The 26,981-nt window shown below is 37.8% G+C and overlaps 1 protein-coding gene across 2 annotated transcripts in view; it reads left to right on the forward strand.

Moving 5' to 3' along the window:
• The window catches only part of wdr17 (WD repeat domain 17), a 55,695-nt gene that overhangs the window by 23,899 nt on the left and 4,815 nt on the right, over positions 1–26,981 (forward strand). The window contains exons 5-25 of one of the 2 annotated variants that reach the window (XM_049481375.1): positions 410–661; positions 2,458–2,580; positions 3,554–3,741; positions 4,663–4,831; positions 5,180–5,271; positions 5,637–5,719; positions 5,828–5,914; positions 8,024–8,188; positions 8,589–8,791; positions 9,651–9,800; positions 10,537–10,667; positions 10,768–10,893; positions 13,196–13,351; positions 15,194–15,258; positions 16,617–16,749; positions 16,893–16,984; positions 18,452–18,551; positions 19,488–19,627; positions 22,911–23,022; positions 24,723–24,864; positions 26,414–26,516. In XM_049481375.1, coding sequence (XP_049337332.1) covers positions 410–661; positions 2,458–2,580; positions 3,554–3,741; positions 4,663–4,831; positions 5,180–5,271; positions 5,637–5,719; positions 5,828–5,914; positions 8,024–8,188; positions 8,589–8,791; positions 9,651–9,800; positions 10,537–10,667; positions 10,768–10,893; positions 13,196–13,351; positions 15,194–15,258; positions 16,617–16,749; positions 16,893–16,984; positions 18,452–18,551; positions 19,488–19,627; positions 22,911–23,022; positions 24,723–24,864; positions 26,414–26,516 — 2,812 coding nt within the window. Of the gene's footprint in view, positions 1–409; positions 662–2,457; positions 2,581–3,553; positions 3,742–4,662; positions 4,832–5,179; positions 5,272–5,636; positions 5,720–5,827; positions 5,915–8,023; positions 8,189–8,588; positions 8,792–9,650; positions 9,801–10,536; positions 10,668–10,767; positions 10,894–13,195; positions 13,352–15,193; positions 15,259–16,616; positions 16,750–16,892; positions 16,985–18,451; positions 18,552–19,487; positions 19,628–21,713; positions 21,972–22,910; positions 23,023–24,722; positions 24,865–26,413; positions 26,517–26,981 lie in introns of those variants that run through there. The other variant, XM_049481376.1, reaches the window with a different exon arrangement.

Below are 26,981 nucleotides of genomic sequence, written 5' to 3' on the forward strand. Positions count from 1 at the left end.
TTTAGCATTTTAGAGGAGATACCTTCAAAATGTGTACACTGCATTCTGTCTGACAAATAATTAGCAAACCATCCAACGGCATGATTAGACAGACCAATATTCAACAATCGCTCTTTCAGAATGGAATGATCAACAGTATCAAAGGCCCTAGAAAGGTCAACAAAGAGAGCTGTGCAGAATTTATTATTGTATTGTATTATTGTATTGGTCACTGTTAGTTTAACATGGCGTCTCATGGCAAAGAACTCTCGTTGGCCTAGGCTATAAGAAGATTGCTAACACCTTAAAACTAAGCCTCAGCACGGTGAACAGTCATACAGCAGTTTATTAGGATATACTGTATATATGACAGCCTGTGCTTCCTGTTCAGTGCTTTATATTGGCTAATCGATATAAATCTTCCCTGCAGGCTCTAAGAATCAGAAGCATGTGTTGCGTCCGGAGTCTCTGGAGGGGACGGATGAGGAGGACCCGGTCACTGCGCTGGAGTGGGACCCCCTCAGTACTGATTATTTGTTGGTAGCCAACATGCACAACGGCATCAGACTGCTGGACTCGGAGTCTCTCTCCTGCGTCACCACCTTCAGCTTACCCAGCGCCGCCGCCTCCGTACAGTGCCTGGCCTGGGTGCCCACCGCTCCGGGCATGTTTATTACAGGAGGTGAGGGATTAAACTAGCTCTAGCACACAGATTTAGAGCACCATTCATGATTTCGGTAACACTTTGTTTTAAGGAACACAATTTAGGTGCTTATTAATGTCTTATTATTTGTTTAATAAAGTCTTAATAAGACATTTGCGAATTATTTATTCACTACTTATTAGACTTTATTCTGCGCAAGTGTTATTGGTGCTTAATTAGGGGTTTATTATGTGGAAATGATTAATAATGGCTGTATTAGTTCTTATGGTGCACAATAAACAGTTATGTTAGCACACTGTTAAGCAGATGAGATTATTAAGCATTAACTATAAGCTAATTCTACATGTTATTAGTGTTATTATAATTGGCCGCAGTTTGATCTATGTGTGAGTTTGGTAAGGTTATGGCTGTGCTGGAGTTTATTAAGTTAATAAGAGGTTAATAAGCCATTAATAGACCAAGATGTGCACCATATTCTAAAGTGAGGTTCTTTTCATCACTAATTAGACACTAAAAAGAGCTGAATAAATATTTAATCAATCACAGAGCCCTAATTAAGCACCAAAAACACTTAATAACACAGAATAAAGCCTAATATTAGTGAATAAATAATTTACCAATGTCTAATTAAGGCTTTATTAAGCAAATAATAAGACACTAATAAGCGCTTAATTTGTGTTCCTCAAAATAAAGTGTTACCATGATTTCTTTCTTTTCTTTGCATGTTTGTTAGTCTTAAATGTTTCAGGCCATCAAACTTATTTAAATATTAGTCAAAAACAACACAAGTAAACAAAAAATGCTGAAAATATGCAAAAAAATTTTTTTTAAAGAAGGTTTTTAAGGGAGAAAAAAGATCCAAACCTACATGATCCTCTGTGAAAAAATGTTAGAGTTTTAAGAGTTAAAACATAACTTAACTGTGGTTTATCACACCTGAGTTCACTTTTTCCAACCACACCCACACCTGATTACTGCCACACCTGTTTTCAATCAAGAAATCGCTTAAATTAGACCTGCCTGACAAAGAGAAGGAAACCAAAAGATACTCAAAAGCTCAACATCATGCCAATATATCCAAATAAATTCAGGAATAAATGAGAAAGAAAGTAATTTAGATCTATCAGTCTGGAAAAGGAAAAAAGGTTAAAAACAAAACCACCAATGAGAACATTAGTACCTCAAAAAGAACATTAAAAATCATCTTAATTTTGCCAGAAAACATCTTGATCATCGTCCCGTTATAACTTTAGGCATGCTGTCAGCTGTGCACTGTGCAGCATAATTAAGAGCCTGTCATTGAGTCTTTGCTATCGAAACAATGGGAAAAGTACAGCTTGTGTGACTGTACTAGCAACTAGTAACGTTTTAAAAATAAACCAATCTGCGTGTCATTTGCCATTCCCTTTAAGAGCCAGGTGAGCTCTGACTTTGGCGGATTGCAATTTTAACAGTGCAGCTTCTTGGAAACTGACCTGCTTGTTCAGGCTTGCTGATCCTGTTTCTTGTAGATGTAAAAGTTGTAGATGTGACAGTTGACGTCTGTCTAGGTTGCATTCAGTCAAGTGTGCACCTGTGTATTCTGTTGCCAAGATAGAGATAGCAATACACCAGAAATTACCTGAACACACCTCATTTCTAGATCAACATGCCTATCAGTGTAGATATACTCATAAGCACTGTTGCTGTTTAAACAGTAAGACAGGGCTAATTTGGTGTTAAAACTGATTCAATATCATTTGTAAATCAGATTGATTATTATACTGATTGTATTATTGGGTAGATTGGGTAGATTAATTCTCTTATATGTGAAGATTCGCAGGTTGGTGTATTAAGGGTATGGAATGTATCGAGAGCGACTCCGCTGGACAATTTCAAACTGAAGAAGACCGGCTTCCACGCTCTCCATGTGTTAAACTCCCCACCAGCGAAGAAAGGTACGATATTTAAAGGTCTCATTGCTTCGTTTTTCATTCATTTTAAAGTGTCTAGTTGTGGTCTCTACTATGAACGAATGCCATGTGAGCCATTTATTGTGAAAAAAAGTGCTCTGGTGTTTCTATTTAGCCCTGTTTTAGATCACTGAATTAGAGGTATTTGAAGAAAGACAGGTTTTAGCTCTTGCTCATGAATATTCATACATGCAAATATATATATCTTCTGATTGGCTAACAGCACTGCAGCAGGGAACGCAACCTGATGCCTCCCTCCACAGTCCCCCCATTTTACAGCTCTAAAACTCAAAAAGGACAAAATGTTTTCAGATACAGCCTTAGTAATAAAGATACAGCACTGAATGCTGGGTAAAACTTTCATCACGTCGAAGCCCCAGAATCCGCTCAATCATAAATCATAAAATCCGCCACAAATGGTGCCTGCTTTGACCGATGTTCTGTCGAGTTGTGCTACCTTGTCAAACCGTGCTTCCCTAGTGTATATTTAAGGTCTCAGAAAATGCAGAATCAACCGGAGATCCGATTTAAACCTACAGTTACTTACACAAGATAGCTAACGCTAACTTTTAAAAGCTGCAAGCTCCGCCTGTGGGTGGTCCTGAGCCTCGGTGGGCGAGGCCATGAACTCACTGGTTGATGTAGACACCCTAACGTCTCTCTGATCAAGTCATTTTTCTGAATATTTTCTTTTACTAGCTACAGCAGACAAAGCAGTCTGAGAAACATTTCATATAAAGCATCATAAACAATTCAGAGAGACTTATAGTATTTCACATAGAAATTTCAACAAGAAAAGGAGGATTTTAGCAGAGGGAGACCTTTAAACAGTTTTAGCACTTATAAAGTATTACACTATTTATCTATTACTAAATAGAATCTGCTTTTAATTACATGTTAATGACCTCTGTTATATAAAAATGGTTTAATATGGTTTAATAATGTTGCTTCTCTTTAGCTGTAAGCTCCATTTCCCCGTCCAAGAACCACTACACCTCCTCAACCAGCGAGGCGGTACCTCCTCCCACCCTGTCCCAGAACCAGGCCTTCTCTCTGCCCCCGGGACACGCTGTCTGCTGCTTTATGGACGGGGGGGTCGGCCTGTACGACATGGGGGCCAAGAAATGGGACTTTCTCAGAGATCTGGTAATTTATTGTATGCTAATTGTATGATAATCGTGGGTTTTATGGATTTTATATAAAGTGGTTTGCTACTGTAAACTTTTTCACATTGTGTCACCTTAAAACCACAAATTTAAAGGTATTTTTATTGAGATTTTAAGTGAGAGACCAACACAAAGTATCTTATAATTATAAAGTGGAATGAAAATGATAGTAGAACCACCTTTCGCTGTAGTTACAGCTGCAGGTCTCTACCAGCTTTGTGCATCAAGAGACTGAAATTGTCTAGCAATTGTCTGTGCCCTAAAAATAACTCAACACGCCTAAACCTCTGGCAACAAAAAAAAAGTTTATAATCGCCAAATTGTGCCCAATTAGCCAGTTTCCCTCCCTGGTGTCATGTGACATGTTAGTGTTACAAGGTCTAAGGTGTGAATCACTCTCAAACTCTCTTATATTGGTCACTGTTAGTTTAACATGTCGTCTCATGGCAAAGAACTCTCTTTGGCCTTGGCTAATGGAATGAAAATGATTTTAAATTTTACATTGTGTCACCTTAAAACTAGAAATGTAAATGTATTTTATTGAGATTTAAAGTGAGATACCAAGACAAAGTATCTTATAATTATAAAGTGGAATGAAAATGATTTAAAATTTTAATCAAATAAAAACCTGAAAAAAAGTGTGGGGTATTCAAAAGTATTCAACCCCCCCATATGTCAGTACTTAGTACAACCACCTTTCGCTGTAATTACAGCTGCAGGTCTCTACCAGCTTTGTGCATCTAGAGGCTGAGATTATTGCCTAAACTCTGACGCTATTTTAACAGTGACTGTTAGCAATGAGCATAGTGACGCGTAGTAACTTGCGCAGGATGTAGAATAGGGCTCATAGACTACCCCATTTTTGTGACACTGTCTGTCTGTCTGATCTTGTCGTCTTCAGGGTCATGTAGAAACTATATTCGACTGTAAATTCAAGCCAGACGACCCGAACCTGCTCGCTACAGCTTCCTTTGATGGGACGATCAAGGTGTGGGATATCAACACCTTAACTGCAGTTTACACGTCTCCCGGCAACGAGGGCGTGGTCTACTCTCTCTCCTGGGCTCCTGGTAATACCACTATTACTACTACTATACCAAAAATAATACTAACAATAATGACGATAATGTCAGTGTACAGTACCAGTCAAAAGTTTAGACACACCTTTTCTCACAAAAAATGTGTTTTCTTTCTTTTTAGGATTTTTTTTTTTTACATTGTGAAATGAATGTTGAAGACTATATTAAAGCTATACAGGAACACCTGCAGAATTATTTTTAATAATGAAACAAAATATGTTTATATTTTATATTCTTCTAAGTAGCACATTACTCTGTACAGGACTGTGTTTAAAAGCTGTGATGTTGTTGCAGTCTGTAGAGTTGTAACTTTATTTTCGTATATTCTGTTACCTAAAGGAGACCTGAACTGTATAGCAGGAGCCACGTCCAGGAACGGGGCGTTCATCTGGGACGTGAAAAAAGGGAAAATGATCACCAGATTTAGTGAAGTGAGTGATATAATCTGAAATAAATCCATGAAATATACTGTAAATACTGTAAACGTTTTCACATTGTGTCACCTTAAAACCACAAATTTAAAGGTATTTTATTGAGATTCAAAATTGTAATCAAATAAAAACCTAAAAAAAGTGTGGGGTGCAAAAGTATTCAGCGCCCCCATATGTCAGTACTTAGTAGAACCACCTTTCGCTGTAGTTACAGCTGCAGGTCTCTACCATCTTTGTGCATCTAGAGACTGAGATTGTCTAGCAATTGTCTGTGCCCTAAAAATAACTCAACACTCAGAAATATATTTTTATGCATGCTATAGAACGTTCTAATAAATATGTCGTGTGTTTTTGGTATGGGGCAGCATGGGAAGAATGGCATCTTCTGCATCGCCTGGAGCCACAAGGATTCTAAAAGAATAGCCACATGTAGTGGAGATGGGTTCTGGTGAGTGTTGGTTAGTCCAGTTTTAAGACATTTAAATAACTCATTTCTATTTTAAGACGTAATGTTTTTAACTTTCTGCCTGTTTTTTTATTTCTAATATATTTCCAGTATAATTCGAACCATAGACGGTAAAGTTCTGCATAAATACAAACACCCAGCCGCCGTGTTCGGATGTGACTGGAGTCAGAATAACAAGTGAGTAACTCAATGGCCACTTTATTGGAAACACTTGAATTATTGTTTTCCAATCACTGTCCACTTTGTTGAAAATTTCTACTATACACTTCTACTGACTGGCCATTTTATTGGAAACACCTATAGTATTTTTCTTTCACTTAGTGGTTACTATATCAGAAACACCTACATTATTAAATTTTCACTTATTGGCCACTTTATTAGAAACACCTACGGTACATTATTGTACTTTCACTTACTGGCCACTTTATCAGAAACACCTACATTACTGTTCTTTCACTCACTGGCCACTTTATCAGAAACACCTACATTACTGTTCTTTCACGCACTGGCCACTTTATCAGAAACACCTACATTACTGTTCTTTTACTCACTGGCCACTTTATTAGAAACACCTACATTATTAAACTTCCACTCTCTGGACACTTTATTAGAAACACCTACTTTATTATACTTCCACTCACTGGACACTTTATTAGAAACACCTACTTTATTATACAGTCACTCCCTGGCCACTTTATTAGAAACACCTACTTTATTATACTTCCACTCACTGGACACTTTATTAGAAACACCTACTTTATTATACAGTCACTCACTGGCCACTTTATTAGAAACACCTACATTATTGCACTTCCACTTACTGGCCACTTTATTAGAAACACCTACATTATTGCACTTCCACTTACTGGCCACTTTATTAGAAACACCTACATTATTGCACTTCCACTTACTGGCCACTTTATTAGAAACACCTACATTATTGCACTTCCACTTACTGGCCACTTTATTAGAAACACCTACATTATTGTACTTCCATACACTGGCCACTTTATTAGAAACACCTACATTATTAAACTTCCACTCTCTGGACACTTTATTAGAAACACCTACTTTATTATACAGTCACTCACTGGCCACTTTATTAGAAACACCTACATTATTGCACTTCCACTTACTGGCCACTTTATTAGAAACACCTACATTATTGCACTTCCACTTACTGGCCACTTTATTAGAAACACCTACATTATTGTACTTCCACTTACTGGCCACTTTATTAGAAACACCTACATTATTGTACTTCCATACACTGGCCACTTTATTAGAAACACCTACATTATTAAACTTCCACTCTCTGGACACTTTATTAGAAACACCTACTTTATTATACAGTCACTCACTGGCCACTTTATTAGAAACACCTACATTATTGCACTTCCACTTACTAGCCACTTTATTAGAAACACCTACATTATTGCACTTCCATACACTGGCCACTTTATTAGAAACACCTATAAATTTTTACTTTTACTCAGTGACCACTTTATTAGAAACACCTACATTATTGCACTTCCACTTACTGGCCACTTTATTAGAAGCACCTACATTATTATACTTCCACTCACTGGCCACTTTATTAGAAACACCTACATTAATATACTTCCACTCACTGGCCACTTTATTAGAAACACCTATAATTTTTTACTTTTACTCAGTGGCCACTTTATTAGAAACACCTACATTATTGTACTTCCATACACTGGCCACTTTATTAGAAACACCAACATTATTGTACTTTCACTCTCTGGCCACTTTATTAGAAACACCTACATTATTATACTTCCACTCTCTGGACACTTTATTAGAAACACCTACTTTATTATACTTCCACTCTCTGGCCACTTTATTAGAAACACCTACATTATTATACTTCCACTCTTTAGCCACTTTATTAGAAACACTTATATTACTGTACTTCCACTCACTGGCCACTTTATTAGAAACACCTACATTATTATACTTCCACTCACTGGCCACTTTATTAGAAACACCTACATTATTATACTTCCACTCACTGGCCACTTTATTAGAAACGCCTACATTATTATACTCTCACTTACTGGCCACTTTATCATAAACATATATTTATTATTATATTTTCACTCACTGACACCTTTATTAGAAACACCTACATTATTATAATTTCACTTATAGGCCCTATAAACTGAATGATTATTATGTTAATGTTCAGACTGTTGATTTTAAACAATCTCTTTTGTCTCTGTTTTCTCTCTCTCTCTCTCTCTCTCTCTCTTTCGTTCTCAGGGATATGATAGCGACTGGCTGTGAGGATAAGAATGTAAGAGTGTATTATTTGGCCACCAGTTCAGATCAGCCCCTGAAGGTGTTCACGGGTCACACAGCCAAAGTGTTCCACGTCCGCTGGTCTCCTCTCAGAGAGGGCATCCTCTGCAGCGGCTCAGATGATGGGTAAATTTATCATTCGAAATTTATTAACTGTTGATTAGACCATTCCTCTGTACAGAACAGCTTAACCTCTGGGATGGTGGTGGGTTTCCTCCTAATAACTTCTCACTTCAGGTCCAGAATTCAATGTGCACCTCAACTCTCCTGTTTCCACCAGAACTATCTGTCACCACAATAAATTATTGTGCTCTAAAACCAGGAGTTTCAGTTTAATTGTCCAACACCTGTACAGTTTGTACCTTGTTCACATACTAATGACAAAACTTTGTAGACTTTAAGTTTTAATCTAACTAAATTAGATTTTTCAGTGAACTACTAGTGCTGGGTTGAGTCTGTTGACTAAATATTCACTGTTGATTAAAGCTTGTGTGTGTGTGTGTGTGTGTGTGTGTGTGCTCTGCAGGACGGTGCGTATTTGGGACTATACCCAGGACACCTGTATCAATGTGCTGAGTGGACACACGGCTCCTGTTCGAGGGCTGATGTGGAACTCTGAGGTGCCATACCTGTTGACCTCAGGAAGCTGGGATTACACCATCCGAGTGTGGGACACCAGAGACGGCACCTGTCTAGACACTGTCTACGACCACGGAGCTGACGTCTACGGTACGCCTTTTAGTGTTTACAGAGCACAATTTACAGTTCACAGTTCACAAATCTCTGAAATATTGGACGATTTTGAGTTAAAGAGGACGAGAAACGAAAACGTAAATCTGCCAGATAAAATAGTTCCATTGCTGCTCTGTTTGTAGCTGTGCTGTTTGGTTTGTAAGCGCTGCATTGTTGCTAGGTTAGCGTGGTGGCCTCTATTATCGGCCATTTCAGTCAAAACTGTGAAAATCTAAGCTTACTGTAAATAAACGTAAGAGCTTTACTCACCCAAATAAACAGTTTTCAGGAGAGAAATCTGTGTAGATTAGAGTCCAGTGCTCGTTTGACTTTAAAAGAAAATGTTTTTCTTAAGAATTAAAGTTTTTTTTACTTCGGCGCCTCAAGCCTAAAGACCTGCAGAATTACAAGAGTCCACCTTAACATTCAGCTTAAAATACTCTATATTAACTGGGAAATATATACATTTAATCTTCTATTTTAAGGTTAACAACTCTTAACCTGATAATGTGTGTAATAATGCGTAATTTCGAATTGCTGGGCTTATTTATTTATTTGTGGGGCCGCGTCTTTAATTGTCTATACCGCCTATTGGAGACATGATGTTTCAGCGGCTCCCAGTGGTGTATAATGACATCGCATTTGGTTTGTATTTGGTTTGTAAGCGCTGCATCGTTGCTAGGTTACCTGTAGTATGTGGCAGAGTAATACATGGAGAGCTTCGGTTACAGTGCATTACTGGCTGATAATGTCACTCATAAAAATGCCTCTCAGCCAATCGCGTTGCAGGGTTGGAACAAACTGTGGTATAATAAACTTTATATCTCTAAAACTGAAACTGTCCCTATTTGAACAGGCCTGACCTGCCACCCCAGCCGCCCGTTCACCATGGCCTCCTGCTCCAGAGACTCCACCGTCCGGCTCTGGTCCCTCACGCCCCTCATCGCCCCCCTGCTGGTCAACATCCTCACTGACCACAGCTGGGATGATATCATAGGAAACACTGGTGAGCTGTTCTTATGAAAGCATATACTGCATAGTGCATTAAAATAATAAAATAGACTATCCTTAAAAAGTTGCTTTATTTCAGTAATTCACTTCAAAATGTGAAACTCATGTATTATATGTATTACACACAGAGTGGTCTATGATCTATAAGCGTTTATTTATTTTATTGTTGATGATTATGGCTTACAGCCAATTAAAAAACCCAAAAAGTCAGTGTCTCAGGAAATTAGAATATTATATAAGACCAATTGGTACTTTTGGCTACAGTGTGGGCAGTGTGCCAAGTCCTGCTGGAAAATGAAATCCGCATCTCCATAAAAGCTGTCAGTAGCAGAGGGAAGCTGTAAGATATGAAGTGCTGTAAGATTTTGTGGGAAAACAAAACTGCACTGACTTTAGACTTGATAATAAAACACAGTGGATCAACACCAGCAGATGACAGACATGTCTCTCCAAACCATCACTGATTGGTGGAAACTTCACACTAGACCTCGAGCAGTTTGGACTGTGTGTCTCTCCACTCTTCCTCCAGACTCTGCTCCCTTGATTTACTTTAAATAAAACGTAAAATTTACTGATGATCAGTGATGGATTAAAAATGACTCATAAAATCTACTCAATTACAGTAATTTGAGTAAATGTAATTAGTTACTCTCCACCTCTGTATTTGAGGTAACAGTATTTTGAGCTACAGTGAACATGTGTTTGTGTGTATTTTGATTCTCTGGCTGCAGATCGGGCGATGGTTCCTGGCGCTCCTCCTCTCCTCTGTGGAAAAGTATCCAGGGACATCAAGCAGGAGCTGGATAAGCTCTCCAGCGACGTCCGGATGAAGAAGCTGCGCTGGTTCTCCGAGTGCTTCTCGGTCAGTAAAGCTGAGTAGCAGCTCTGAAGTGCAGATCTGAGCACAGATGCTGGAGTGTGAAAGTGTGTGGGTGAGTTGGTGAGATGTCGTGTGTTTGCAGCCTCCGGGAGGGAGCCATAACCTGTGGGATCTGGTGGCTGTGATTAACGGACAAGATGACAGCCTGCTGCCTCAGAACTACGGCCAGGGCATCATGCACATGAAGCACCTCGTCCGTTTCAAAACGGTGAACACAGAGATTCATACACTGCTGATCTAATATTTAACATTATACACTTTAATAAATCACTGTAGGAGTAGCTGTGATATATTAAAGATAAACATGAATAATGAATATCAAACTGTAACTACACTGTAAAACATGTTTCATAATATACTACCACTTTAAAATAAGACTACCTTTATAAAGGGTTTATAAATGGTTTACAATGAGTTTATTAATGGTTACTAATTAGGTTGTAAATGCCTTAAAAATCATTAATAATCAGTTATAACACATACGTAGAAAGGGCAACAGTGTAGATGGCTGTGGGTTCACTATTTGGCAAACAACAGGTCATTGTTGCCCTTTCTACGTATGTGCTATAACTGATTATTAATGATTTCTAAGGCATTTACAACCTAATTAGTAACTATTAATAAACTAATTGTAAACCATTTATAAACCCTTTAAAAAGGTAGTCTTATTTTAATATTATGAATAATTTTTATTAATATATTTTTTTCAGTTTCCTACAAATGATATTTGTACAATATATGCTATTATAAAGTGCTGGCATCGTATCTGATTCATTTTATTCACATAGTATTTATTATTTAGTAGTTATTTTGGTTTATTCTAATGTTATATAGAGTTAATTACAGATAATTACTGATCACTGACTCTGGGTTTAGTATTCTAATGTTTGCTGGGCGGTTCCACCGAATGGGTGCCATTTACCTGTTGTACTTGTCCAAATTAAACTTAATTTTGTATATATTTTTACTCTAAATCTAATAACTTATATATTTAACTATTAAAAACATTTACTAGTCAAACTCAGGCAGCTTTACCTATGACAAAAATCACTATATATGCATGCACATAGTGTTTTTCTTAAATATGCAAAGCTATCTGTTACTCGCATTCACTCCTGTTACCAGCTTTCACTCCTGTTACCAGCTCTCACTCCTGTTACTGGAACTCACTCCTGTTGCCAGCTTTCACTCCTGTTACTGGAACTCACTCCTGTTGCCAGCTTTCACTCCTGTTACTGGAACTCACTCCTGTTACCAGCTCTCACTCCTGTTACTGGAACTCACTCCTGTTACCAGCTTTCACTCCTGTTACCAGCTTTCACTCCTGTTACTGGCACTCACTCCTGTTGCCAGCTCTCACTCCTGTTACTGGCACTCACTCCTGTTGCCAGCTCTCACTCCTGTTACTGGAACTCACTCCTGTTACCAGCTCTCACTCCTGTTACTGGCACTCACTCCTGTTACCAGCTCTCACTCCTGTTACCAGCTCTCACTCATGTTACTGGAACTTACTCCTGTTACCAGCTCTCACTCCTGTTACTGGCACTCACTCCTGTTACTTTTTTATGCTTTGATTAACAGGAATGTTTTTTTAGCACAGATTGATCAAAAACATGAAAAATAGCTAAATGGCGGCTATGCTAATAGCATGAGGACACTGAGCTCTAAGATCTAAGAATTAATTTAGGTAACAGGAGTGAGTGTTGAGATTGAGCTCCTCAGTCATCGATACAATAAGATCAAATATACAGAAAATTAACTAAAAAAAAATAAACTTAAATTTGGTCTTCACATGATCTTCAGAAGAACCAGCTGATGTCACTTCCTGTTGTAGATGTGACTTCCTGTTGTAGAATGTTCCAGATGTTTCAGATGGGGTAATGTGTTACGGTAACAGGACTGAGTGAAACACAGGGACACTGCTAAAATGTGTATTTTAACTTAAATATTATGGGAAAAAATAAAAGCATAAATTTAGGGTCATACAACAATGCAAAAAATTACATCTCTGAAGGATTTTATTCATTATATTTCATGGTAAAGTTTATAGTTTGAGAGTGGGAGAATGAGTAACAAATGCTATTTTTTCAGTGTTCTCATTAGTTTTTTTTTACATATCTTACTTTTGCATTTAGATCAATGTACAAGACACTATGCTTAATAATAAAATGTATTTTAAAGCTATTTTGCGTGCACATTTATACATGTAATTTCCTGGGGAAATAAATGGCACCCATTCGGCGGAATATGCCATATAGAATTAATTACAGTTAGACACTCTCACTGCTCACTGACTTTATGTTTATTTGGTTTTAGTATTCTAATGTGTTCTAGGTTAGTTTCCAAGACAGGGATTAAGTCTAGTCATATAACTATACCTTATACTCCTTTTAATGGAAAATCTCCATTCAAAATGCTGTTTACTGTAATACTAGGCTTAATCCTTGACTGGAAAACCACCCCATTAATTTCAGATTGTTATTATTCTGCTATTTATCATTATTTTACAGTCTGAAGCTCAGGAGCTGACCATAGTGAAGATGTCGAAGTTTGGGGGAGGGATCGGAGCTCCCAGTAAGGAGGAGAGACTGAAGGCAGCGGCTGAAATCCACCTGAGATTAGGCCAGATCCAGAGATACTGTGAGCTGATGGTCGAACTAGGAGAGGTAAAAATGTTCTTAAATACATCTTCAATTATCTGAACTTTTTACTCCTTACATTTTAATAAAAACAGCCTCGTTACTCCTATTTCATTTTAGCTGGTTTTCATTCCGGCTCCTCATCGTTCAATAAAACCCTTATCCAGATAAATCTCTCCATCCAGATAGAGTGAATCTGATTGTGATTGGATGTAGAGAAGTATAAACATATACCATTCCGACTCCCTATTGGTTTATTCTGTGATCCATCACACTGCTTTTAGCTTTTGTTCTTAATGGCTTTATTTTATCCACTTATATTACTTTTACTTTTATACTTTAAGTCGTTTTGAAACCAGTACTTTTTACACTTTTACTTAAAGAGTAAAAAGCTTGAGTTGATACTTTAGCTTCTACAAGAGTATTAGTGGTAACACTTTATAATACCTTTCATTAATATATTTTTAATGATCAGCAGAATTTGAGTATTAATTTATGCTCACATGACACTTATTTATCAGCATGAATATTCATATTAAAAATGGTGGCAAATCATTAGCTCATCAGAATTTGTGTCACGTCCTCGCCCTGTTTTGTCTGTTCTTGTGCCTGTGTGTTGTTCCCTCGTGACCCCTGCTCCTCTGTGTCTCCTGTCTCAGTAGTTTCCCACCACGTGTCTCATTTGTAGCTCCGCCCCTTCCCCAAGTGTTTCTAATTCTTGTGTGTTTCATGTTACTATAATTAGCCCTCCTCTGTCACTTGTCCCTCGTCGGTCTTTGCACTAACCTCTGTTGTTTTGTCTCTCCGTATTTATTCCGTGTTTCATAGCCCTAGTTCTTGCTCCGTGTTTATTTCTTGTTTAATTTTCTCGTTTCTTGTTTCTTCCCCTGCTTAGTATTTAGTTCCTTGTTCTTCCCTTGTATATATATTCCCTGTTTGTTTATTATTATTATCTCTAGTTTGTTTATGTTCTCTAGTCTCCCTCGTTTATTTTGGTTTATTATCTTTGTTACGTGTTTACTTGTTTCTTTGTTCATTTGTAATCTATTTAATAAATCAGTTATTTTCGCCCTTACCTGCACTTGCGTCCGTCTCCTCATCTCCCTGCCTGGGCCCCCCCCAATTTGAACATTAATAAATCGCTAGTTAATACAAATTTTAAATCGGGCAAATTTCTATCATGCTGCCAGTGCGTTCATTAGTATTCACAAATGTGGTAGCAACTTTTTAGTTTCTTAAAATGTGAAAAATAACAGATTAGTTAACTGATCAGTTAATAGTATTTTAATAAAAGTTATAAAAAAATGTTACCAGTATTTTAAACACTAGTATCTATTCTTCTACCTACAGTGTAATGTATATATATATATATATATATAACACACACACACACAGACAAGGAACACCTGGGGAAGATAACGAGTGGGCTGGGTTACAAATGATAAGACAAGGCTAGGGCGGAGACAATGGATGGATAAAGACAAGACAGAAACAAAACAGAGCACTGATAAAGAATGACAGACCAGAAAACAGACATATTAGGACAGAAGTGTGATAAGTCTATGAGATATGCTAAACCAAGCAATTCTAAAGAGTTACTGCATTAGAATGTATTAATAAAGAAGAAACAACCCTACAGTTTAGGATGTTATTATCATCTTCAGCTTTGTATTAACATTTTCAATGGAAATAGGGTTTTGTCAATGACGAAAACAGGTGTTAAGAAGGTTTTTCCTTCTACAGCAATGGTTTCAGTGGATTTTCTAGGTTTGACAGCCACAAAACCTAGAGAGCATTTGACGTGATCTGACGTGCCTTTATACCTGCGATTTATTTCAGATCTTCTGTTCTTTTTTCTTTTTCGTTCAGTGGGAAAAGGCGTTGTCTGTGGCTCCTGGAGTGTCCATGAAATATTGGAAGAAGCTGATGCAAAGGTTTGTTCCACAAAACCAAACATAATCGCTTAGAAACACATGCCTAATGGATTTACTGTACAGGGATCTTAAAATCTGGTCCCAGGTGGCCACACCTTGTCTTACACCTACTAAACATGTCAGTTTTTTACACCAGCTATCTTTGTTCTGTTTAACCCGTTTAGACCCAGCGTCCATTCCAATGGACATCATGTTTTTTCTCTTTCTCTTTTATTTTTAATTTTTTTGTTGCACACAACACTATTAGAGAGCTGTTGTTCATCCAAATAAAGCATTGACCAGTTAATGAACACGTTTACAAACTAATAAGATAGTAGAGCTTGGTCCCATCCACTGCAAAAACACTGGGAAAACAGTAGTGCTAGAACCATTGAGTAACAGCAAAGTAACAGCAAATTTTAACTAAAATCTGTTTTTATTTTACTGTTTAGGGATGGTTTATGAAATAAAAAGGTCAATATGAAATAAAAAAATATTACACACAGGGTTCTAATGCAATGGAAATAATAAAAAAATAGTTGGATTTATTTACTATATAGATTTTATAGTAAAATATTATAGTCTTCTTTTCTGTGCATTACAGACAGAAAACAGCATTCTTACATTTTTTTTATTCAGGTCTGAAAGGGTTAAAACACACTCTGGTTCGTTCATACCCTTAGTGCGGTTCGATTGAGCAGGTGTGAATCCCGGCAGGTCTCTGTTCAGTTGTTTTAATCCACACCCACACAAACTCTGATTAAGCTGCTGGCCAGGAAGTACATGCCCACGACCACATGGTACGAGTGTCCTGCTAAATACTATTAAATCACATTTTAATCTGCTGTATCCAAATACATTACCTAGCAACCACCTAGCAACACAATAGCAACACCTTAGCAAACACTCAGCAACACCATAGTAACCACCAGGGACACCATAACAACACCTTAGCAAACATGAGTCTTGATCTGACTTTATTAAATATACTCCTTTTATTTGAGCTAAACTGCTGATAAGGCACAGTTTAATCTGATATATTAGTCAAATAACCACAGCTTTAATCAAACGTTGTCTCTGCTGCTCCATGCTGTTTACACTAAGTGCAGTATGTGCAGCGTTCACTGCTTGCAGCCGCATGGACATCTTTACTGCACATCCCATTAAAAACACTGTGTTTAAAAGTACAGCAGCATAATTTCAGCGTTCTGTGTTAAATCAGCTTTACGCTGCACAGATATAATATATGTATATATAAATTAAACAATGTTTTACGCAGGAAAATCTCCAGGACCAGATTTGAAGATTACTGATGTAGATTGTGATCATCAAGCTCTTATTTGTGCATTTAATTTCTGTAAATATTTTTCATCGTTCAGGAGAGCAGATCAGCTGATGCAGGAGGGTAATGATGATGTCATCCCGTACTGCATCGCGACTGGAGACGTGAAGAAGCTGGTGAATTTCTTCACCTCCAGAGGTCAGCTGAAGGAGGCTCTGCTGGTGGCTCAGGTACCAACACTTCTCATCTTTAGGGTTTCTCTTTTAGCATTACATATAAAGATTATATGTTTGACAAAAAAAACATTGCTGAAATAACCAAGCTCCCTGTGTTGATATATGTGTGTATATTTTTGTGATGATGTGTTTATTAGGGAGCACTTGAAGGCAACATCCATGGGCCTCAGATTTCCTCAATAAACCACTCAACCGCTCCAGACAACGACAACATTGAGACGTATACAGGGTTAGTACACACAAGCCGTTCTCACAGAGCTCCATGAACCAATGGTACCCCACAACCAATCACAGAAAGACCTCACATGATTTTAATATCAGATGAAAGTTGAAATTGAGTCCTTTTACCATTTCATGAAAAACATTAAAGGTCTCATTCCATCATTTTTAAATTCATTTTAAAATGTCTAGTTGTGGTCTGTAGTATGAAGGAACATGAGACGTTTTTATTTAGCTCTGCTTTAGATCACTGAATTAGTAGTCTCTGAAAAAAGACAGGATTTGGCTCTTGCTCGTGAATATTCATACATGCAAATATATCGCCACTGATTGGCTAACAGCACTGCAGCAGAGAACAAATCTGTCTTCCCCCCACAGTCAATTTTTTACAGCTCTAAAACTCAAAGGACAAAATGTTTTCAGAGATACTTTAGCATTAGTTATAAAGATACAGCACTGAGTGCTTGGTGAACTTAACCCTTAAACTTTACTTAACTCAGACTCGAGCATTCTGTCCTTGAGACTGAGACATTTTATTCTTACCCCAGACTTGGTGATTCTGTGATTGGGCAGTTTCACCACGTCGAAGCCTCAGACTCTGCTCTGTATCATAAAATCCAATGTGAATGGCTAGCGCTAACGCTAACTAGCTCTGTAAACAGAAGCTGTACACAGAGTAAACAGAGCTGTTAGCTCCTCCTTAGCTATATCTCCTAATGATGTAGCTCAGGTGGGTGGTCCTAAGGCACTGGTTGATGTTAACACCCTAACGTTTCTCTGATCAACTCGTATTTCTGAGGTCATTCATCATGCATCAAGATAATAACCCAAAAAACTCACTGCAAAAAAACAAAAAATTAGCTCATTAGCTCAAATGAGCTCAAAAAATGAAACGTTTTAGGCTGACCAACTCAGTCTCAAAACTGCTCTTCCATTTTCCCACTCTGTTCCTCACAGTGGAAACTGACTGAGCTGAAATCTGTGAGATTTTTGTATCCTTCCTCTAAACCATGATGTTGATCAATCTTTGTTTTCAGGGTTTGAGAGTTGTTTTGAGGAGAACAACTTGCAATTGGCCACCTTTACACTGTAGGTCAATGGTCAATGAGCTTACCAAACTAATGTTGTGTTCCAATAATTAGTGGAGCTTTTAAAGCTATTCAAATCAATAAACCAAATTTATTTAGGCATCTGCATAATTTAGTTAAAGGAATTATTGCACACTTTCTGTAAATCCTATATAAACTTAATTTCACATATCAAATATCACTGTGTTTGTCTGATATATAATATGATATTCGACTGAAATTACTGATCTGAACAACCAATGTTTTATAAAGTAAATTTATGAAAATTATCAGGAGTGACCAACTCTTTCATACCACTGTGAACCCTATAGAGAATGCATGGAGGGGACTGTAGCTTGGTTTATTATTATGGATACATTTAATCTCGTTATTTCTCTCTATATATACAGGCTGTTGCACGGAGTGTGTAAAGAACTGGCGGAGTGGTATTTCCAAGATGGGCGTGCGGTTCTGGCCGCCTGTTGCCATCTGGCTGTGGACAACACAGAGGTAGCTGAACCACACTCATACACATTATCAGCAGAACACATTACAGTATTTAGTCTATAACAGCAATTCTTAAGTAGTGGGTCGAGGACAGCTTCTAAAAAGTAAATACATAAACCCTAGAACACCTTTACTAACATTGGGTATACACTGTATGACAGGTTTTGGAACTACCACGGGTGACCTTATAAAAAAGCTGAAAAATGATTGGAAAATCAGTTAATCCTTAACAGGTAATGTCCTAAAAAAAATATATATAAATATTGATGCTGCTGGGATCTTTGGTCTTTGGTCCACCCATTCCTGGGACATGTGAGCGCCTGATTTAAACACACAAACATTAACATCAGGTAAATCATACCTATAAAATATGTTTACTCTGTGTGGGTGAAAATCACCCGACATTAGCGTTCCAGGGTTAACAAAAATTGTTATTCATTTTGTGCAGTATTAATATTTAATGTTATTGTGGTCTCTTTTATGTTCCTCCTTAGTTTAAATAAAAGAATATTTTTTTATTTAATTAAATGTACTTTGCATGTTTATGTATGTTTAAATGTGTTTTTGAAGACCATAAGAAAATGTGGGTTCCGGGCTGAGACCAGTTAAGAACCCCCGGTCTGTAAGGTTATTTTCTAATATTAAGAAATTAAGATTATTAAATTAGTAAGTGAAAAAGTATGCATTAGTTTAGTTTAGTTTCTTTTGTTTTTTGTAAAACATATACATACATAATAAAGAAAAGAGAACAAGAAAAAAAAACATCCTATCTTGGATTTAAACAATCAGTACAAACCAAAAAGGTATAGGCTGAAGCTTTAGCTTAATGTATAGCTTTATATAATCTATAATCTAGAATTCCTGTTAGATCTGTAAAAGTCTAAAGGAAATTGGAACAGTATTTTTTTTTTTTGTGTGTGTGTGTGTGTGTGTGTGTAGCTGGCGATGGCGAGTCTGATCCGGGGTAATGAGCTGGAGCTGGCGGTGTGTGTGGGGACAGTTCTGGGAGAATCGGCCGGTCAGGCCACTCACTACGTCCTGGAGCTGCTGGCCAGGAAGTACATGACCACGACCACATGGTACGAGTGTCCTGCTAAACACTCACTAATCTCACCTTTTAATCTGATTTATGCAGATACATTACCTAGCAACCACCTAGCAACACCTTAGCAAACACTTAGCAACACCATTGTAACCACCTAGCAGCCACTTAGCAACACAATAGCAGACACCATGGACAACATAGCAACACCTTAGCAACCACCTAGCAACTGGGCAACTACCACGGATACAAGAGCAACACCTAAACAACACTTTAGCAACAACCTAGCAACCACTTATCAACACAATAGTAACCACCACAGATACCATACCAACACCATAGCAACCACCTAGCAACACCTTAGCAACAACCTTGCAAACACTTAGCAACACCATAGTAGCCACCACAGATACCGTAGCAACACCTTAGCAGCCACCTATCAACACCATTGCAACCATATAGCAGCCACTTAGCAGCACACGAGCAACCACCATGGACACCATAACAACAACATAGCAACCACATAGAAACATAAAAGTAACCACCACAGATACCATAGCAACACCTTAGCAACCATTTAGCAACACCTTAGCAACCAGCAGAGACACCATAGCAACACCATAGCAACCAGCCACGAATAAGCTCTGCAGTCACACTCGCAGTTTCTGCAGGAACTGCAATCTAGTTTATCATTTTAATTGGCATTATTATTATTACTAATATTTACATTGTCCACTTTATTAGAAACACATTTAGTGTTCACTTGCTGGTCACTTTCTGAGCACTTATATATTTCCCATATATATATATATATATATATATATAAATAAAACTATGCAGAATACAGTTCCTCTGTTTCTGCAGTTTCTTAACCCCGCCCACTTCTGTATTCATCACTAATGGTCATTGGTTACTATTGATTTCTGATCACATCCATTCTCAACATAACTCATATCAAACATTTTGGGTTATCCATATAAAAATATTTAAATAACATTTTTTGACAAAATTTAAGATTGTTTTTGTGTGTAGTGAAGTTTGACATGAAGTCATGAAGTTTGGAGGTGTGTAGTGAGTGATGAACTCTGAAGCTACATGAAGTTTGGAGGTGTGTAGTGAGTGATGAACTCTGAAGCTAAATGAAGTTTGGAGGTGTGTAGTGATGATGAACTCTGAAGCTAAATGAAGTTTGGAGGTGTGTAGTGATGATGAACTCTGAAGCTACATGAAGTTTGGAGGTGTGTAGTGATGATGAACTCTGAAGCTACATGAAGTTTGGAGGTGTGTAGTGAGTGATGAACTCTGAAGCTACATGAAGTTTGGAGGTGTGTAGTGAGTGATGAACTCTGAAGCTACATGAGGTTTGGAGGTGTGTAGTGAGTGATGAACTTTGAAGCTACATGAAGTTTAGAGGTGTGTAGTGAATGATGAACTCTGAAGCTACATGAAGTTTGGAGGTGTGTAGTGAATGATGAACTCTGAAGCTACATGAAGTTTGGAGGTGTGTAGTGATGATGAACTCTGAAGCTACATGAACTTTGGAGGTGTGTAGTGATGAACTCTGAAGCTACATGAAGTTTGGAGGTGTGTAGTGAGTGATGAACTCTGAAGCTACATGAAGTGTGGAGGTGTGTAGTGAATGATGAACTCTGAAGCTACATGAAGTTTAGAGGTGTGTAGTGAATGATGAACTCTGAAGCTACATGAAGTTTGGAGGTGTGTAGTGAATGATGAACTCTGAAGCTACATGAAGTGTGGAGGTGTGTAGTGATGATGAACTCCGAAGCTACATGAAGTGTGGAGGTGTGTAGTGATGATGAACTCTGAAGCTACATGAAGTGTGGAGGTGTGTAGTGATGATGAACTCTGAAGCTACATGAAGTGTGGAGGTGTGTAGTGATGATGAACTCCGAAGCTAAATGAAGTTTGGAGGTGTGTGATGTGATGTGGATGAATTAGCGAATATTTTTGGCATTTTATGTGAATGTAAATGAACTTATAAAGGCTTATTCCAAAACATATCATACCTTTCAGTTTGGAATAATCATAACCTGGGTTTTGTGTGATTAATACTGTAGCTTAAATCTCACCTGTTCTGTTTTATCATCTCCATCTATCTCTAGCTTTCCATTTGTGGGAAACAGGTATTATTATACTTCTCATCTTCAGTTTCTGTGTCTGAAGCAACATCTCCATATCTACATATCCACCGCATTAATCACCAACACATCTTTATTCTGTAATCAGATATGCTGCTATTATGCTGATCAGCTGGTAGATAACAGCCACTCAGGCTGCACTCAGACTCAGTACAAAATCTGAGGTGTGTGATTTGATGTCCGTGTGCTTCAATCAGCATTTATTTTTAGCTTATTTTAGCTGTTTTGGTCAGATATCCAAAGAAATCATGCAGCTTAAACTGTCCATTTACTGACTACAGACATGCTGATTCATGTAAAGCAGGTGTCAGCTATTGGCCGTTTCCAAGCCGTTACGTGAAAAAAAATTGTGTTTTGGAAAATGAAGTGTAATGGGATGGAGTGATACAGACTAGTAGCTCTCCAGCCCAGAAGGTTGTTGAACCCAATTGCAGAAAAGTTGATCTCAAAGCAGGTAAACCCAAGAAGAAAAGAACAAATAAATAAATAAATAAATAAACACACCGCTCCTCACGCGGGAACAAACCTGTGTCATCAGGGTTGCTGTCCAATACACTACCGCTGCCCCGGCTAGCGAATTAGGACACGACTGGGGAGAATCGCCCTTATAAGGAGAAAAACAAGAACGAGCGGAAACTAAAGTCACGTGGGAGGCATGTAAACAAAAGCTCACCATTATTTATATATATTTTTTTATTATTATTCATTATAGTTCAAACAACCTGACGAGCCACCTATTGCCAATTCCTGTTTTAGTAAATAAATTTTATTCTTAATCCTTGTTAAATTATATTAGATTAGAATAAAGTTGTAGCCTAATTTACCGATGTTTATGGCTGTGGATCATTGTTCGAAATGTTTGTGTTTTAAACTTTCAGAGATTTCAGAGAGATTTTCTATTAAATAACAGGTCTATGCTTCTTCAATGTTGCAATGTTAATTAACATCATTCTGAACAGATTTCGCTCATTTAAACATCCCGAAAATATTTTTAAAAGCTCAGTTTTAATGCTCTACTTATTTGTAAATGTCGGGTATAAATCGGGCTTGTGCTCATAATGACAGTGCAACTTAAACACACTTTTTTCTCTTTAAAAACAGAACAGATCAGTGTGTGTGTGTGTGTCCTCTCTCTTTAACTAACACTTCTCTGCTCCACAGGGATCTTGCTGTCAGGCTGCTGCAGATGATTCCTGATAATGAGATTCTTTTAGCCAAACTGTGTGCCTTCTACCCGGGCAGCTCCGCCGAAATCAACGACCTGCACGAAAAGGTGAATGCTGCACTTAATACTGCAACACTGTGAGCTCTAAACGAGCAAATGCCTTATTAATGGCATCAAATCAATGTCATATATAATAATATATAATATATAATACCAGGTAAAACAAATTAACCAGCGTGTTTGATCATTTTGAGTGTGTAAATGAACTTCTCGTGAGCACAAAAAGCTCGCTAGCTAACTCTCCTGCTGACAACTAAAATACTCTTACTCTCTCTTGTGAAATTTGTATTTGTATATATTTATTCCTGCAGTGATTGTAATGCAATGATACTCCCTCCACCATGCTTCACAGACCACATAGTGTTTTAAATGTAGTCTAAAACTGCCCTCTACAGGTCATGCGACAGAATTACCACAGGGTTAAAGTCAGCCCTCAGTTCACTGACATGGCCATTCCAAAACACAACTTTTCTACTTTCCTAACTATTCTTTACTATGTGCTAAAGTAACTTGGGTCATTGTCATGTTGCATAACCCAGCACATCAGCTTTAGTGTAAGGTCATGGTAAGATTAAGGTTTATCTCAGCGATTGCAAGGCATCAAGGCCAAGCAGCTAAGCAACCCCAAACAATGATGCTCCCTCCACCATGTTTCACAATTTAATGAGTTTGTACTAAAAACATTTAATTTTTTTAAGGAGCACTGGACATACTGCAGTGTTTATGACAGCAGTAGCTTCATTCATTTATATTCAGTGTTAATATCATAGAGAACATCACAAAGGTTTTAACTACCATCTTTCTGACCGATTCCAGAATTTTCCATTATGCAATCAATTTATTTTCAATTTCAAGTTTTTTGCACAAAATTACTCTTACATGAAGAGATCTCACCAGCTCTATTCTTGTTGCCATGTTTAGTGCATTTCAGAATGAGCCATTTAGGAGCTCTGACACTTTTATGCAAATAGGCTGTTGCTGTTTGCTTAATGGCAAAACACAAGCAAGCTCAGTTCATGCTAAACTCGGCTCATAGCTGCAGTGTGAATGTTTACTCCATGTTCTTAATCAATAATGTATTGTGTTGGGGCACGGGTGGTCCAGCAATCTATATCACTGCCACTATGATTGTTTGAATCCCAGTCATGCAGCTTGCCATCAGCTGCCGGAGCCCTGAGAGAGTACAGTTGGCCTTGCTCTCTCTGGGTGGGTACAGTAGATGGCACGCTTTCTTCCCCCTCATCACTCCAAGGGTGATGTGGATCAGCACAAGGCTGCGTCTGTGAGCTGATGTATGAGAACCGAGTCGCTGCGCTTTCCTCCGAGCGTTAGAGCTGTGATGCTACTCGGCAATGCTACATCATCATCAGCACTTCAAAAAGAGGTGGAGTCTGACTTCACATGTGTCGGAGGAGGCGTGTGCTAGTCTTCACCCTCTTTGTGTTGTGGATATATGGCTGATATACAGCTTGTGGCTCAATTGGCCTAGTTAAATTTGGTGAGAAAATTAGAAATAACTTAAAATAAATATGAAAATAAATAAATAGTGTACCGTGTATTATTAATTTAGTTAAACTTTGTCTATAACTTTTACTTAGACAAGCATTAGTCCATGTTTTAATAGTTGGCAGCACAGAAATCCAGGTCCATTTAAAAGGATTTATTTACTTTTAGTGGTAGATTTATAACCCTAATTTCCTGTGTTCTCCTGTGTTGTCTTGTGTTTTTGTCTGGTTGTTTTTGGTTAGTGTGGGCTGCCGTGTTTGGAGGAGTGCAGAGAGCTGGCGGAAGCAGCACAGGACGAGGGGGAAATCCTCCAGACAGTAAAGTATTACCTGCTCAGCCCTGAACCAGAAAAAGCTCTGCCCATCGGGATCACATTCGTCAAAGGTGTGTTTGTGAGTGTGTGTAGTAGTGAGTCTCTGAGGTGGTGAGAGAAAAAAACAGAGATAGAGAAAGTTGCACCTATTAACAACATATTAACATGTTCCAGTTCCAGTTCCATGTTCTCTGCACCAAGATACTTAATTTTTTAAAACATTGACCCTTTGGCCTCATATGGTGACACTGCCCGTACCATCTAGTGGTCACAACATGACAACATTACACTAAATTGGTTGAAAACCAATTGGCGGGAAGCCCAGTCAAAGGTTTTTACAGCAATTCCAGACAGAAACATGGGCCAGGTAAAAATGATGCTCCACTTTTATGTTTGAAATTAGTTTATTCTATTTTTGTGGAAAGCTAACATTTAGTTGTTGCACTAATTTTGTCCTTTTTATCGAAAATGCAAAGGGTCTTTTTTAAATGTTAAAATAAACATATATATATATATATATATATATATATATATATATATATATATATATATATATATATATATATATACATATATATATAATATGATGTGAACTCACACATCAAGTCAAGTCAAATGTATTTATATAGCGTTTTTATTTTACAACCGATGTCACAAAGCAGCTTTACAGCAGTGTAGGAGAAGCACAGAGAATCAGACTAAACTTGAAAAAACTTGAATTTGACACCTGTGAGCTGGCCTTGGCCTCAGCATTAGTAGTAGCCTTAAGGCGCTTTCACACTACATGCAGTAGCAGCACCACTGTACACTGACCCCCATTGAATTCAATTCTTTCTCCAGCGGCAGAGACGTTTTTGGCACTGCCGTGGAGCAGTGCAGAAAATGGTGCATTTCCATGCCCATAAATATGCCTCCATTGCACTAACGCTTACTACTTGTTATGTGTAATATGTATTTCATGTAAACTCCACCAGAAGCATGATGGGAATAGTGACCCTGTAAGATCCCCAGTCCTTGTAAAATCTTAGTCTATGACTAAAACATCTGTGACTAATCTTTAGATGTGAGAGAGTTTAGTCTGTTAAAAGTCTTTTTAAAGTCTTTTTAAAGTCGAGTAGTGTATGGACAGCATTACACAGACCAAACTTTGCCTGCAGCAGCAAACAGCCAATCCAGCAAACCTGTGAAAATAGTCTATAAAAGTAGACTAAAAGTGGATTAATAAGTGTGGAGAACAAAGTGGAATAAAATAGAGGTCAATGTATAAGCTGAAAAAACAACGCAGTACAAACAGCAAGGAAAAGCAGACCAGAGAAGCAGAGCTGATCATAAAGGACAACTTTGAAGCGCCAACATCTTAGGGTGTTATCTTGTGAGTGAGACACACTGGCCAGTGTGCTCATGGCAAGGCCATGTGAATTATTGGAGTTGGAGTGAGGTCTGATAGCACATTTACACATTCTTTAGAACTTCATCAGCTGTCATTTTTAACCAGGGTATTTTTTAGTTGATTGTGGACCTATTTGAGCTCTTAAACAGTGGCACTGACTGAGGTGTGGCAATATGGAGTGCCAATAAATATAAGGAGTCATAAAATAGATTTTGTTTTCATCCTTATAGAGCAGCTGAGCTGTCCTGATTGGACCGTAGACTCAGTCTACCCTATCCTGGACCTCCTGAGCTACATCAGGACTGACCGGCTCATTCTGACCAAGTGCAGTGAGTAAGTGTGTTTAACCTTTTATTAAATCCTCACACACACACACACTCCATACCTGCAATACTGCTTATTCTTGCACTGTCATACCCACTTTAATTCCTCATAAAACAGTGAAATTAATGAACTTTATGCCCTTTATATCTCTAAATTTGCACTACTGTTATAGGGTGTTTATACTGGTACTGCCATTCCCTCTATAATCCCCCATATCACTATTGCACTATTGTCTTGTGTCTTTTTGTCTCACGTATTTCTATATCTGTGTACTAGTGTATCTCATTCTCTTATATTTATACCCTTTTTTTGCTATACTTGTTGTAACTTCGGAAAGGCTAGTAACGTAATTTTGACCCTCTGTATGTCCTGTGCATATGCAGAAACATAACTCTCTTTTTATTATGAGTTATGAGATTGTGGAGTATAGAGGCATGGTAAGACTGATGTTTATATATGTGCGTTTCTCTGTGT

Source organism: Astyanax mexicanus, chromosome 7 (assembly GCF_023375975.1).
Source record: "Astyanax mexicanus isolate ESR-SI-001 chromosome 7, AstMex3_surface, whole genome shotgun sequence".
NCBI lineage: Eukaryota > Metazoa > Chordata > Actinopteri > Characiformes > Acestrorhamphidae > Astyanax > Astyanax mexicanus.